Raw genomic sequence first — 15,361 nt, 5'->3', positions numbered from 1 at the left:
TGTTTCATTACCTAAGATCGTAAATGTACAAGAGAGAGTGGCAAAGTGCACGATGCCATGGCTAAAAATGAATGGTGAACTTTCTCAAGTTATTTTAATTTGAGAATGTCCAAATGATTACAAGTTTTAAGAAGATTGCTCCTTCAGATTGTAAGGACCTACCGGTGAATACGTGATCAGGAAATTGAAAAATTGCTACATTAAAGGTAAAGTGACGTCACTGTACGGCTAATATAGGTAGTACGTGCCCGTTTGGTGAAACTCGTCAATGGAACCGTTATATTATTGAGAGAAACAACAGAATACCAGAGTACAAGTCCAACTCATTGGTGCGCTTTCAAACTTTGTGAAGAGCGAGGAATTGTGGGCATTCTGGGTGTTGTGTTGTGAATAACAAAGTTTTGCCTCTGTAGTTTGTGAGTCTGTTGATCTATAATCTTAACAGTTAGTTTTTTTTTCATGTAGCTTACGTACGAAGGTCGCCGGTAAAAGTTAGACCATATATATAAGCCTACTAGAAGTTTATATGGCTCTGAGTTGTATTGAAATTTATTCATGTACTGACAATGTACAAATTAGATGTTTGTATGTAAGAAAAAATAATGTATATATTACTAAATCATTTAAGAAATGTTGCACTACTATCTTCTCTGTTCCACTTTTGTGTTGGGATGGTCACTCATTGGCCTGGAGAAAAAAAGTTTGTATCTGATTTTTAGAAAATGAACAACACCAAAAAAAAAACATGTTTAGACAATTCTTCTGTCGTCTTCAGTTCTGAATATTACAAAGTACAAAGTTGAATTTAAAGTGTGTAAAGTGATTAAGTATAGGTTTCTCCCATTAAATGTGGGTAGCTTCTTTGATTTTAAGTTGAAAAGTTATGAAAGCGTGATCTAAGATGTTAAGGCCCCTCACATTTTCAGACATCCATTTAATTCTCCACAATGTCACACTCTTTGTTCTGGTGAGTGTTTTTCTTAAATTCATTGCATATCTGCTTCTATCCAGACCTTTTGTACCTGATTCAGATTGGCATATCTCCAGTGATGACAAATTTGAACCACCTCTTCAAGGAATGATTTGGGATGACTGAAACTGTCTTCTAATCAGTTCTTTAGTCATTTTTAAGTATTTAAAGCTGTTCATATGTCTTGACTGTACAGTGTGAGCTTACTCTATTGTATTATTTTCTTCAAATTAACATAACTTTTGTTTTGTTACAGAGTTAAAAATGGCAATGCGGGATTTAGTTGAGGGGGAATGTGGAAGTGCTAATCCTCTGATGAAACTGGCGACTCACTTCACACAAGATCAGTCATTTCATCAGGTTAGCAAACACTTACTTTCCTTCTACCATAACTGCTATCCTATGCCAAAATTTGTGCATTCCTTTGAAAGGGCTGCTTAAAAATTTTTTGGACCCTTTACCCCTTACGCCATAACGGTAGCATGCATATTCTCTATACCTCTTTCTGTACATTTCCTATGATAAAAGTGAGGAGAATTTGAGCAACAATCAAGAGCTTCTTAAGTTTGCGATCATTTCCTTTATTCTTGTTACCATAATGTTTGATTCAGGGGTTATTATTGTAGGGAGAGTTTAGATGATAATCACTCTCAGGGGTTTTAAAGGCTAACTGCTAAAACTGAGAAGTGACTGATATAACTTCTTCTTGAGATTTCAATGTATTGTCTCACAAACAGGTGATAAGAGACAACCTTATCAGTCAATTGCCATGTCTATTTTAAAGGAAATATGTAGCAATCTGAAGAGAAAATAGCTAATTGGGTCTTGAAAGTGTAACAGTTAACATAAGGCAATTATTTGGAAGTGTAACTGTTGATAGTCTCCAGTTACAAATCTGCCTGTTATGTTGTAATTTCGTAATGATTCTATAGAGACATAATTAATATTTTAAGATGTTGAGAACCCACATTCATAGTATGAATTTATGATCTGAGTTTCTGTGAAATTTTTATTTCTATATACAGTTAATGATTATAATTTATTGTGTTATGTGACTCAAAATATATTGTTAACTGTATTCTTGCAAACAGGAGGGTCTTGTGCAAGACAGGTTTGGACCTCCCAGGGAACTGGTATGAAAATGTTTTGCACAGTAATCTTTAAAAAATATATAGGGAAGAAACAGATAATTACACATTTATTCTTTCAGAGCAACTTTTAAAAAGTATGTACAGCTCAAATTAATTTGACTTATATATAATAATTGATAAATTGATAAATAATACTAATACTTCCCAAAGCAAGCATGTGTATGTTCTCCCAGGGCCTTTAAAATTGAAAGTTTTGTGGATTTAAAGTGTAAAAGAGTTACTTTATTATTATGTCACAATGACATTATGTATCTTGTCATTTCTTTTTATTTTGAAGGGGGGATTTCATTAATCTTTTATTATTTCAGCTTAGCTAAGCTGAGTTAAGTTGCTTCAGGAGTGCCTTAATATTAATGGAAACATGTTTAACTTGACAGGGTGAAAGAGCTTTTCATGAGGCTCAAGAAGACCAGGTATTTGTCTTTAACCCTTGGTTTCAAAAGTTCTTTAAATTTGTTACTTGAAATAATGAAAGGCTAATATTGTATGATTAATTGATATGAATAGCTACCTATGGTTGTCTAATCAGGGCATTTGTGTCTGAATTGAACACACTTAAAAAGTTGGTTAATTCATTGGGCTTATCTATTCCTGTTTTAGTTGGTGTCAGAATTTCTTCGTGATCCACGAACACATGCTCCTCCCCAGTCCTTTCGTATGGGTGATTTGCTACATGAAATGAAAGAAATTGAACAAAGAAACCAGCATCTTACTCCAGTTAGAGGTGGGTGCTGAGCTATCATTTGATTTGAACAATGCAGGTTTCATATAAAGTTACAGATTTTTGCCCTGAGTGGTACATGAAGATGTCTTGATGTGAAGTGAATTCAGTTTTAATTATTAATTTTTTTTTACCATGTAACTACTGATTTGGGAAGTAGGAATAGTACAGTGATGAGAATGTATGTCTTCCACTGCTTTGTCCTGAGTCCAATCTTGGACTGATTGTCCCTTCAAGTCTATTATTGTTGTGAAATAATTGCTATAATTGTGGATGCAACAAATACATCCTGTCTTCTTTTGTGTTTATATTTGTATGAGATTGAATTAATTATAAAAACATTAGGGAAGTTGATACTATAGTGTTAATGGTCATGTTAATTATCACTGATAGTTAAACAACTTGTAATCCTGTACACAGTAACTGTCAGGATTGTAATTATGAAATGTGTACCTAAGATAAGGGATGGTTTGAGTGTGGCAGATGTTAGAAAGATGCTAGAGCATTGCAATAGAGTGAACCCATAGATAATTGAAGAATGTTACGGGAATACAGGGAAAGAAAGGATACAGTCGGAATTGTGTGTGATTGTAGATATTCCCAACAACTATGGGATGATGTTATTGCCTGATGCGTTTTGCCCTGAAAGGTGATGTGGGAGATGTGGTGGTCCTATGATTAATGCAGTGGACTCTGTTTGAGAAGTCCTGACTCAAGGCCTGGCTGGGTCATTCTGTTGTGTTTTTGGGAAACATGCTTAGTGCCCAGCTCCAGCTTTACCTGGCTTAAATGTGTACCATCAAACTGTCAAAGAAACCTCATAAAATCTTAGAGTGATGGAGGAAGGAGGATGGTGGCCTTCTATTAATGCTCCTACACTGTAGTTGCCTGATGCCACAGACATGGTGCCTTGTGGGTCACTTGGCTCAAGAACAGTGTTCAGTTTAATCTCTGTAAAACTTTTTAATAATTTCTTTACTCTCTGCCATATAATTTTTATGGTGTTAGTTCAGAGAATTTGATATTGGATCAATCAATATCCCTTAATTTTTTCTTTCTCATCAAGCTCCTGGAATTGCTGATCTGGCATCAAGTGAATGGGCTGCTGAATACATGTCATCTGAGGTGCAACGAGCTGAAGGTATTTAAAATTTAGACATGAATGTCAATTTACTGTTTGGATAACTATGCAGCTAGTGCTATACTTACCTCTTGAAGTGCAAATTGTCATTACAAGGCTAAGTATAAGCTTTGTTTGTGAGATGAAGAAGGCAATTCATACATAATCTTGAAAATAAAAGATGTGGTATTCCTTAGACTATTTGCACCCTAACATCATCATGCATATTCTTTACACTGTTTGTGATACATTTGCCAAGGTGCTGACCAGGAGAATTTGTCTGACAATCAAGAGCCTCTTTAGTTGGTGATCATTTCCTTTATTCTTGCGACTTTAATGTGTGATTCAGGGGTGATATTGTAGGGAGCATCTAGATGCTAACAACCAGTAGGTACTCTTAGGGGTCAAAGGGTGAAGTCGTGAATGGACCTCAGCCTTGAGTTACATGGTAGATGAAGTCTCCTTAAAAGGGAGTTTGCTTTCCAAATCACAAACAATTATATCTCTTGTTTTCAGAATGGTCAAAAGAATATGTACATGAAACAAGATTTCAACCAAGAGCTGGTATGTTACTTTTACTTTTTTAGTTCATAGACATAACATACCAACCAAAAGGTTTTGAAACTATTAGTAAGACTAACTGGACATTCTTGAATGGGTCAGGTGTCCAGGATTTTCCAACTAAATGGGCGGATGAGTACCTGGAGCATGTTAGGTGAGTGACTGAATGTTTTATTAATGGATTTCTTAGAATTATTTAAGTTATAATTTTAACTTTATTAACCCTTTACACCCTAACATCAGCATGGATGTTCCTCATACTGTTCTCTATGCATTTCCTCAGGTACTTATAAGGAGAATTTGTTTGACAATCAAGAGCTTCTTGATTTTGCAATCATTTCCTTTTTTCTCGTGACCTTAATGCTTGATTCAGGGATGATATTGTGGGGAGGAATAAGATGCTTATCACACTTACAGGTTTAAGGTTTAAACATGATTTTAATTTTTTTTTACTTTGTAGGGACATGGGACACGAAGGCCTGGATGATGCAGCATGGTTAGTGTAGTTTAGTTTGTTTTTTAAATGAGTCACCTAATTTATCAAAGGTGTATACAAATGATTACAAAAGCTGGTAGAGTTATACACATAAAATAATATTGTAATAAATTAGTTTTCTTCTGGAAAACAAGCCATAGAAATTGCATTGCATGAACCCTTTATACCGAGGAGTTTTTAGAAAGGAATCTCTCCATTCAATATCCCATCACATTCAAATGGAAAGGTGATGAGAAGAAATTAATTAAAATGTCAACTGGTGGATTTTGTTTGATTTAACACCAAATTCTAATGGCAAAATTGTAAGATATGTGTGGTAGACGGTGTTAAAAATTGATGTTTCAATCTTGAGAGTCAAAGCCCTGTATTTGTGGTGGTGTTTGTTGTATTTTGGTATGCATCACATTCCTGGTAAGGAAACACTAAAACACTATTTTATTGATATTTCCAGAATTTTTGTGTTATTAATTTGTATTTTTTTAAAGGGTAAATGAATACAAGCAAGAATGTGAAAATGCTGAACTATCCAAGACAGCTGGGGAGCTGCTTGAAAATGCTGAGGATCCAAAGTTTGCAAACTCAAAGGTAATTGTGGGCTATTAACCCTTTACAACCTAGCATCAGTATGCACATTCTCTATACTGTTCTCTATACATTTCCTAAGGTGGTGGCAAGGAGAATTTGTATAACAATCAAGAGCTACAGTGTTTAGTTGCTGATCATTTCCTTTATTCTCATGACTTAAATGTGTGACTCAGGGGTGATGCTGTGAGGAGAAATTAGATGCTAGTCATTCTCAGGAGTCAAAGGGTTAATCAGTTTTAATAGTTTTGAAGTGATTGTAGGGATATTTAATTTTTTGAGTCAATTAAAGTGGAAATTTTCTGATTAATATCAGTTTTACCTGACCTGCAAAGGATATATTACTTTAAGGAAATGTCAATAATATTATACAGTTATCTGTACTTGAAAATTTTTGTCAATGAGCTTAGGTCATAAATTTCTCTAAAAATATGGAAAATGAATTCAGTGCCAATAGTGAGGAGAATTTTCATGTTGAACTCCATGCTATCTTGTAAATTCCCTAAATGGTCTTTCTTTTCTTTCCAGTTTATGAAGTTTGTAAAGAAACTTAGAGATGGTGAATACACAATTGAAAATAACCAGGCATGTTGAAAATTCATTTTTACTCCAAATTGTTAGACAATGACACTTCTCTATTTTTACAATCATCTTACCAAGGAGTGGAAATTTTATTTGATTTAAGAATTGGTTCCATTATTTGAGATTGAGAGAAAAATATATATGTTATATTTTGAGTTCAGCCTAAAACTTCTCCTTGCTTCTTGTGCTGTGTTATCTATAGTTTTTTTTTTCCTGAGCAACTCCCTCAAGAGTAACCAGTAATTTACAATACAACATTGTCCCATCCAAGGGGAATTTTAATACTAGTTACTGTCAGAAACATGGAAGCCTTTCAGGTGCATGAAGAGTTTAGGCCTTGAGTGTCAACCTAGCTCACTTCAAACTTTTTCTCAGACTCACCTCAAACTTTCTTGCAGACTCACCTCAAACTTTCTCATGGACTCACCTCAAACTTTCTTGCAGACTCACCTCAAACTTTGTCTTGGACTTGCCTCAAACTTTTTTGCAGATTCACCTCAAACTTTGTTGCATACTCATCTCAAACTTTCTCACAGATTCACTTCAAACTTTGTCATATACTCACCTCAAACTTTCTCCCAGACTCACCTCAAACTTTCGCGTGGGTGAGGAAATGCTTGTACCACAGAGCTCACAATGAGGGTCTGCCCACAAGCTGGGATTAGAGATGGCTCTGGTGGTATCTGTAGCATTAATCTTGATTGGCCATATTGCTTTCTTCAGGTAATTGACACAAAGACTGGGCAGGAGGTTAATGAAGACACTGAGGCTGCAGAAGAGTGGGTGGATGAGTATGAGAAATTTAGGTCAACTGAGGCTGATGATTGGATCAAAGAGTTAACATCTGCAGCCCACGAACAAAAGGTATTTAGTCACATGATAGGACTGTTTCCATAATGACTACATGATGACAGAATGAAGACTGTTTAAAGGTTTCCATCTTTTTAAAGGCCTTTCTTTGATGAAGCTAAAATTACTCCACAAAAGGAGCATGGCTCTGCTCTCTCTGCAAGTTATCTTAGAGAACAGTTGATTATACAGATTAAACCTGATTATAGACCTGATGATCTGAATAATTAAACATGATTATTTGCAGTCAAATTTGGAATTTTGGGATCGCTTGGAAGGAGAGTGGGATGACCTAATAAGGTAAGTTAAAGATGTGTCTACAAAGATTTATTTTGATTGGGTCTTACTCATGATCTATAGGAAAAAAGACACATAGATTACGTCACCATTAAAAACTTTTTGCCTCTTTATGTATAGAAAAATTGCATTTTATTTTGCTGTGGGTCTGTTCATGTATAGATCACAGAATATGTCAAAATGTGGTAAGGACATCAGTGACACTAGGCTGCACCTCATGTTTCATTTTTCTTGGTTTTACCACATTTTGGTGTCATCCATGATGTATTACTGAACAGCTGCACAGTAACATGGAATCTATGTGTTAAATTGAAAGTATGTATGAATTCCAATCCAGAACTGAAAATCTCAACCATACCAAAACAATTACATTGGTCAGTTGCTACTAGTACAATGCCAGCAACAAAATGAACCAATGAAAAGGCGAGGCTGAACATGCAACTGACACCAGCATGCGAACCAAGTTGTGATTGGGTTTGTTTTCAAACTGTTGAAGTAGGCAAAGTTCCTCTGACCTAATCAAAACGCTTTACTTGAAAGAAATTTTTGCTTTTGTGATTGACTGATTTATTTTGCCAGAAAACAATTACAAACATTTACAACATTTATTTAAGAACATGCACACACCACTGTACAAGTTTTTTTATTTCTGGCGAGGAAGCTCACTTGGAAACCATGTGTGGACTATTTTTAATAGAACATAGTTAAAATAAAAAAGACAAAGCAAAAGAGAGAAAAAAATGTCAAAAGAAAAATTACAGTTCAAAAATATACAAAAATACAAACACATATACAAAAACTGGAAGCGAGCAGACACACTGGATATATGGTGTCTAGTAAACTCTTGCTTTCCACCTTTACTGGCAATCAGCTGTGAAACCAAATCCAATCACGACATGTTCCCTCCCACTTTACGCCATTTTATGTTCTTACTTTGAGTTTTCATTGGCTCTTTGTGATATCTATCTTTATTCTAATGGCCGTTTTGATTACCTTGGATTTTTATTTTACGACACTTGAGCGAAATACGCTCAATACAACAGCCTTGAGTTACAACATTTGAGCGATCATTCTGAATTCCTAAATGCAAAAGGAGATTATCAATAAATATTTCTAAGAGGGGTTTTGAAGAGAAATGGCTTGATTCAGTGACAGGTGTTTTGTTGTTGTTTCAAAGATTCTGCGAATACACCATAGGTATCCAGTGACTATTCAGCCATAATGTTGTTCGTGTTGGTTGCGTTTTGTTTCAGACGTGATGGTGAAGACGCTCATTCCTGGTACAGTCAAAGTGATGCTACAGTGAACAAGGTTAGTTTTACACTACTTGGTGTTCATTTAGGAAAGCGGAGTTCGATAGTGAAAGACGCCTTAGCAGCGGCGAAGCGAAAAAAAAAAAGGAGGGGAGGTTTGGGTAGGTTGTGTTATATAATCACCAGGAAAGACTCGTTACCAGTTTTTGATATTTGCCACTTTGTAAAACGTCTTTACAGGAGTATACTTTCGAAGAAGATAATCCACTCATAGATCATCCAAACCCGTTTGAGGAGGGACTGAAAAAGCTTAAAGAAGGAGACTTGATTAGTGCTATTTTGTTATTTGAAGCAGAGGTATGGGTACTTCCGTTGTTAACTTCTTGATACTCTTTTAACTCTTTAATTCCCAAGATCTGATTGTTCATTCTCCCCTCTAGCTGCCACAAATTTCCTTGCAATTTAGTTATGAGAATGTGGTGTTTGATCAGGATAAAAACCTCTAACGGATACGTTTGAGTACTCTCATCACCTGTTTGCTGGATAATGTATGAATATTATAGGGAGAAGTTTCATGTTAATCACCTCGGGGAGTTAAAGGGTTAAGTATATAAACAGCTACATCAAGAACTATTCTCTTCTTGCATCTCGATTGTGAATGTAAACAGGTAAATACAATACAGCAATTCGGGACAGTTGACTAAGGGGACTTTTGCATCTGATTGGTTGAAGAGTTGACGTAGATTTTCTGGGCCAATCGTTGAGCAAAGTGATTTTGCATCTCGGTTTTCAATATCAATTTTGACGGTAAACGCGTCTAACAAAATACACCCTTTCGGGACCCATAACTGGAGAGACTTTTTCATCTGAAGAGACTTTTGCGTCACGAACCATTTTTGTCCTTTATAAATTTTGCGGACTTTATACAAGTAGCGTATTTGCGTGACTGTTACGTAGTCTATCAAGAGAGGGTTGTGTGACCGATCTGGATTTAAAGAAGTGAATTGTTGATGTTACTTTGATGCTATTTCAGGTTAAGCAGAGACCAGAACATGCTGAGGTAAGTTGATACAAAAGAATGTTTTCTTTACCTAGAAATGTAAAACTTATTATATATCGAACTGTGAGAAGAACCTAGCCTGCGTAAACCCGAAGCTCTAATCTTGCGGCTCCGCCTATTGTAGGCTCAGTCTCCAGGGTGGCTTGGTGCGCCCGCGATCCCTTCTTAGACAGGTTCGTAGGTGCAAGGAAGGACCTCCACGGAAGACTGAATTTAACCTGCTCTGAAACTCCCAAAAAATATCCATCAACGTAAGCAGGTTGCACCTGACTCGGAAGATCAATGGTCATCCTTTGTTGAGTGTGCCATTTTAAGTCAAGCTGGCGGAGCTGCTAAAGGCACGTTTTGCACCAATGCAGAATTGACCATTATAATCCAGGAATAGTGCCGATCTAGTTTGGTTCAAGCTGTCCCCTGGTATATACTGTGTACTGAAATTTCCCCTCTTGTTTGCAGGCGTGGCAGTATTTAGGAACAAGTCAAGCAGAAAACGAGCAAGATATTGCAGCAATAATTGCTTTGAATAAGTAAGTGCTGGGAGTGAAAACAGATATGAAGTGCGGGAAAAAAACGTTTGACCAACCTCAAATGCGGGAAAACCTGTAGCTGCGATTGGTTGTCAATTGATAAACCAATCACCTTTATTTATTGGTTTAGAAAGTGACGTAAGTATTCCGGACTAATCACAGAGCTCAGTAATGCAGGATGAAATTGAAAATTCCTTCTAAACCACGAGGTGAATATAATACATTTTGTCTTTGTAGATGCCTCGAATCACAGCCAGATAATTTGACAGCGCTTATGGCTCTGGCAGTAAGTTACACCAATGAATCCATGCAATCACAGGTAACTACGTAACTTATTCGACGAAAAATTACGGTTAAGGTTTTCCCAAGGTGCGTTCTGCAAAGCGTTTTACAATATAAAGTGTTGCGTTATTGAAGTTGAAATCCTTGTTTTTTGTCCTCGCAAACAATTTCGCTTCAACTTTTCCAAGAATGACTAGACTTAGAAAATGGCCCTGATGAACTCAAGGGACGGCGTTGTAATGTTATGAACGGTAAGATTTCCTGAAATAGGGGCGCATTTTGATGGAGTGTATTAGATTTAAAACTTAAGTTATCGCAACAGTTAAAGAGAACAGAGTAAAATATCACAGTGATCCTGAGATTTCGGTGTTAAGAGAGAACAAACTCTTTGAACAGCGGGGGATACTAGTGACCAAGTTGCTAGTGGTTTTAAGTTTGCATCTGATTGGTTGAGAGGATAGCAGGAGTTTTCCTGACCAATTACCGAGTGTAACAGAGTGTTTTTCGATTGAGTGTTGCGAAACACCACAGAAATCGTAACGGCCAATTAGGAGAAAGGAAAATACCTTTGAGCCAATGAGAACTCAAAGTAAAAACAATTAAACTGCCTAAAGCGCGGGAAAAAGCTAAAACCATTTACGACCAAGTCGTGACTGGTTTTAGTATTGTATCTGATTAGTTGAGATGGTGGCGCGAGTTTTCTTAACCGGTCGCAGAGTAAAGTATACCAAAACGAGGCAAACCCGGATTACTTTCGATACTCAATTGGAAATTGCTCTAAAGAAAAACCATAATGGCGGGTTACTCTCAGAGTCCAATTAAAGGTGCTCGGAGTACCTTACGATTGGCTTGATATGATCATCTTCTCTCGAAGTGGTCTTTGAGGACTTCTACTGTGCAAAGCTTTTCTCTCGGAAGAGGCTTTTTTTAAATAACTTTTTCGATTATTATATATTTTGCAGGCCTGTCGGACCTTAAAAGCTTGGTTAAAGGCTAACCCACGGTGAGTAAAGAAAATCAACTCAGTCTATGATAAAAAGCTGTGGTGCTGCATCGGAAGAGGGTATTATGGAGGAACCTATTCGCTCTGACTCAGGGCTTACGCGTGAAAGGTCAGCTTAAGAAACTCTTTTCGGTGGCAGATTTACTTTATCAACGCAGTTGTTAAAAATAAGATTATCTTGAATGGTGAAACGCCGAGTTGTTGGGTGATTATTGAAGTGGTGACGTTCGTTTGAAAAGGCTGGACATCCTTTCCTGGATCTGGCACCAAATAATCTGCTTATGATCTGCGTGTGATGTTCTATCACGAGTAATTTACATTTCCAGGCAATAACTGTTTTTTGTTATTGCATCGTCAGGTACAATGACCTAGTGGCTAATGAGCCCGCGGGATCAGAGACCGGTGCGCGGTCGCGGTTAGTGACGTCATCGATTATGTCATCGGAGATGTACAATGAGATAAGAGACTTGTATATCACAGCTGCACAAAGGGCTCCAGTGAACGATATCGATGCAAACGTACAGGCAAGCTTTGGTATCCGTTCAATATGTTTGGATCTGATAAACTTTCCGTGTGAAAGAAAATTTTAAAAGGCGAAGAAATTTTTCCAACTCTTTCCAAGTCTTTTACTTGTGTCATCTAACTATACAAGACCATACAAGTACACTAGTTTACCTGTAAGCCTCGCTTCTGTGTACTCGACCCAGTTTTCCTTGAGTTCAAGCCCTCCATCTAGCTTAACGTAACTCTTAATTGCACTCTTTTAATGATGTGAGAGTAGATTCTCAGAAACCGATCCAACCCTGTCGACCGTGCGACTTACATTAAATGCTGTTCTAAGTTTGTGAGTTGATTTTTTTTTCCTCCCTTCTCCCTTCGCAGGTCGGTCTCGGCGTTTTGTTTAACTTGTCTGGGGAGTATGACAAGGCAGTCGATTGTTTCCAGGCCGGACTGCACGCCCTGCCAAATGATGCTCTTCTATGGAACAGATTAGGCGCCACGTTGGCGAACGGCGGGCGCAGCGAGGAAGCAGTCGATGCATACAGACATGCGCTGAATCTCAGCCCGGGGTTTATCCGGTGCCGATACAATTTAGGAATCAGCTGTATAAACTTGAGTGCTCACAGACAAGCGGTGGATCACCTGCTAACTGCGTTGAATATGCAGAGAAAGGTATGGTCTATCCCCAATTAAGAGATACTCCGATTTCAGTCGTCAGTGGTGAGTAAGAAAGTTGAGATGGAAGATGAAGCACTCTTTAAAAGCAAAGGAAACCTCGCCAGTGTTTTATTGTATACAGATTACTTGAACTGAAATGCGGCAGGCCTAGGCAGTTATATATTAATTTCTCTCTGAGCTTGGGGTTTCACTAAAAAAGAATCTTGTTTAGTGACGCGAAGCGTTTCTTACGGCACTTGTTAACTTAAGACGCATGCGTCGTCCAAATCAGGCCAGGCAAGGCCATTTGCCTTGTATTCCCTTCAAAACTACCGGAAGTCTGTCACAACGTCTCTAGTTGCAGAAATGCCACAAAGTAATTCCCGTGTTCAGCCATCACCGAAAACTACTGGCACGAGTAAATGTACCCATAAATTTGTGAAGATGTGAAGCAGCGCTTTGTTTCTGTTCGGCTCCAAACTTTTCACCTATACCGTGATTTAAACTTTTGACAGTTGTCTTACTTCGCAGAAGACTATTTAGAAAATGAATTTGTGTATTCGTCACGGAAGTGTCATTGATCTACTAACTTAAATCTCTTCGATTACCACTTTTTACCCAGGGTACAATTGGACCAGGGGGCTCAGTCTCTACAATGTCTGACAACATTTGGTCGACGCTGCGCATGACTCTGTCACTGATGGGCAGGTCTGACCTCCATAAAGCAGTCGATACACGTGACTTGGATCATCTCAACGCAGTCTTTCACGCGGATTCGCACAATGATGGAGCGATTACTGTTTAAACGTCACAAGCGTGACAATCGTGTCATTATTGGGAGAACGCCGTCAGTATTCGATTGCTCTTTGAGGAAAATTGCATCCAAGAAGGTTTTGTCTTCGGCGACTTTTGGGTAAAATTTGAGAGATATTTCAATGTGTTAAGACCGTGTGTTTTGTAATTGGCCTCGAATAACAACAACGATTTACAGAAACAGCAGCACTTGCTGCCTTTTACCGAGGAAAATGGAATAATTCACAATGAGATGACGTCTTTCAGAAGAAAGTTGATTTACTTTTCATCGACTTGAAAGCGCCGACCTCGAACGAAGAATGGAAACCTGAGCACAACTTACATGAGACAATTATCAAAGAGTGGCTCGTGTGCTAATTGTTAATTTTATTGATTAAGGTCAATGCAATGCAATATTTAAAGGATTTAATATATGATGTATGTTTATTAAGTCCTGTTAATATCCGCAATTATGAATTCAAGTCATGCGTGGAAAAGAAAAAAAGGGTTTTTTTTATAAATCCAAGTGCTATTCTTGTGCAAATGAAATAAAATAAATTTTGTGCAAAACAGCACAAAAAACCAATCTGTAGTGTGGTGATGATTTTCCCTGATGAGTTTGGTGTGATCAGTTGCAGACTCGCTCAAAACAGCGCTCTAGTTGAGACGACTTTCAATTCACGGGAGAAGCAACCACGAAAAGAAAACAAAGAAAATTGGAAGTGCTTGTTTTGATTACAACTAGCTGTAACTATAATACGGGAGGAGGGTGAATGTGTTTTAAGGAAAAAGTTAGGAACTCTTTTATATCGTTTTTTATTCTTTTCGGGATGCTTGTGTCTTAGCATAACTTGGCGTCTTACCAGACCAGTGCTCTGACGAAGGAGAAACGAGCGTCAGCTTTAGAAACTCCTTACAGTGGCCATTTACATTATCAAGTCAAAACTAGATTATCTTGTAATACCCGACGCAGCACCACAGCTTCCGTTGAAACTAACCCACTTTATTCCAGATCGTTAAACAAATTCTCCTGGTCAGGACTAAAGGAAATGTATAGTGAGGAGTACAGAGAAAACGGATACTGATGTAACAGTGTAAAGGGTTGGCAATCGATGTCTCATTACCGTCTTAAAACCAATGATGAGTGAAAGATATCGAAAGATACCAGTGTCATCGTTGGTCTTGCTGTTTTTTATGTTTTTCTATTATATTTTATTGTTTTTCTTTTTTGGGTGTTTGTTTAATTCAGCGACTTGTGTTGTTTACGTAATATCTGTCCTAGAGTCTTTTAAAACCACAGTTGCAAGAGATTATAAACTGAACTCAGTTTTTGACCTCTTCAGTGCCCTTATCATCATCGGCATCATCGACATCAGCGGTTAGCGAAATGGCGCGAGGACGTGCTCTGATTTTCTCCTGCTTTTACGCGTCAATACTATTCTTATCGCTCACCAAATTCGCCGAAAGACAGCCTTCTCTTCATGAAAATAGCAAAATCCCCATCACGAAGAATTTCTCGTGGTCGAGGCGTTTTCTCATATCAGTATACGCAAGCCTCTGCAATCAACGGAAGACGAAAACGATCCGCCATCTTGGCCTGTTGTGGCATGTGCGAGGTTTTCATGCGACCAGGATATGTTACTATGCGAACTCGCACTCAACATTCCATCAAATGCGACTCTACACAAGTGGGGACATCGACATAAATCCTGGTCCAGATGAATGTTCAGTGTGTAACAAGCGTGTTGCCCGAAATCATCGAGCGGTAAATTGCGATAACTGCAACATGTGGTGTCACATAAAATGTGCCTCGATCAGGCCAAGCGAATATAAGAACTATCAAAGACTTCCTTCATTTTCCTGGTGGTGTCCGATTTGCCTTTGGTCGTCTTTACCATTCGAGCTGCTCTTACTTTCCGTTACAGAACGATGGCGTTTAGCCTTGGATGAAAGCAAT

General features: G+C 37.8%; 1 protein-coding gene across 3 annotated transcripts; it reads left to right on the top strand.

Annotated features, from left to right (window-relative positions):
- The first annotated feature begins 14 nt into the window (after window positions 1-14).
- On the top strand, window positions 15-13,887 carry LOC131798851 (peroxisomal targeting signal 1 receptor). Of its 3 annotated transcripts, none has more exons than XM_059116510.2 (22): window positions 15-206; window positions 1,227-1,330; window positions 2,062-2,103; window positions 2,499-2,534; window positions 2,722-2,845; window positions 3,909-3,983; window positions 4,479-4,526; window positions 4,626-4,677; window positions 4,984-5,019; window positions 5,505-5,604; window positions 6,130-6,186; window positions 6,907-7,047; window positions 7,280-7,332; window positions 8,583-8,640; window positions 8,823-8,939; window positions 9,616-9,642; window positions 10,099-10,169; window positions 10,407-10,488; window positions 11,414-11,454; window positions 11,813-11,978; window positions 12,337-12,627; window positions 13,235-13,887. In XM_059116510.2, the coding sequence occupies exons 2-22, from the start codon at window positions 1,235-1,237 to the stop codon at window positions 13,415-13,417; spliced, it is 1,896 nt and encodes a 631-aa protein (XP_058972493.2). In that variant the 5' UTR covers window positions 15-206; window positions 1,227-1,234; the 3' UTR covers window positions 13,418-13,887. The 3 variants fall into 3 exon arrangements, with proteins under 3 accessions (XP_058972493.2, XP_058972495.2, XP_058972494.2); XM_059116511.2 differs by lacking the exon at window positions 15-206 and adding an exon at window positions 263-416; XM_059116512.2 differs by lacking the exon at window positions 6,130-6,186.
- The last annotated feature ends 1,474 nt before the right edge of the window (window positions 13,888-15,361 follow it).

This window comes from Pocillopora verrucosa, chromosome 9, assembly GCF_036669915.1.
Source record: "Pocillopora verrucosa isolate sample1 chromosome 9, ASM3666991v2, whole genome shotgun sequence".
NCBI classification, from domain to species: domain Eukaryota; kingdom Metazoa; phylum Cnidaria; class Anthozoa; order Scleractinia; family Pocilloporidae; genus Pocillopora; species Pocillopora verrucosa.
Note: the sequence above shows the minus strand (reverse complement) of the source record. Positions and strands in the feature narration are given on the sequence as shown.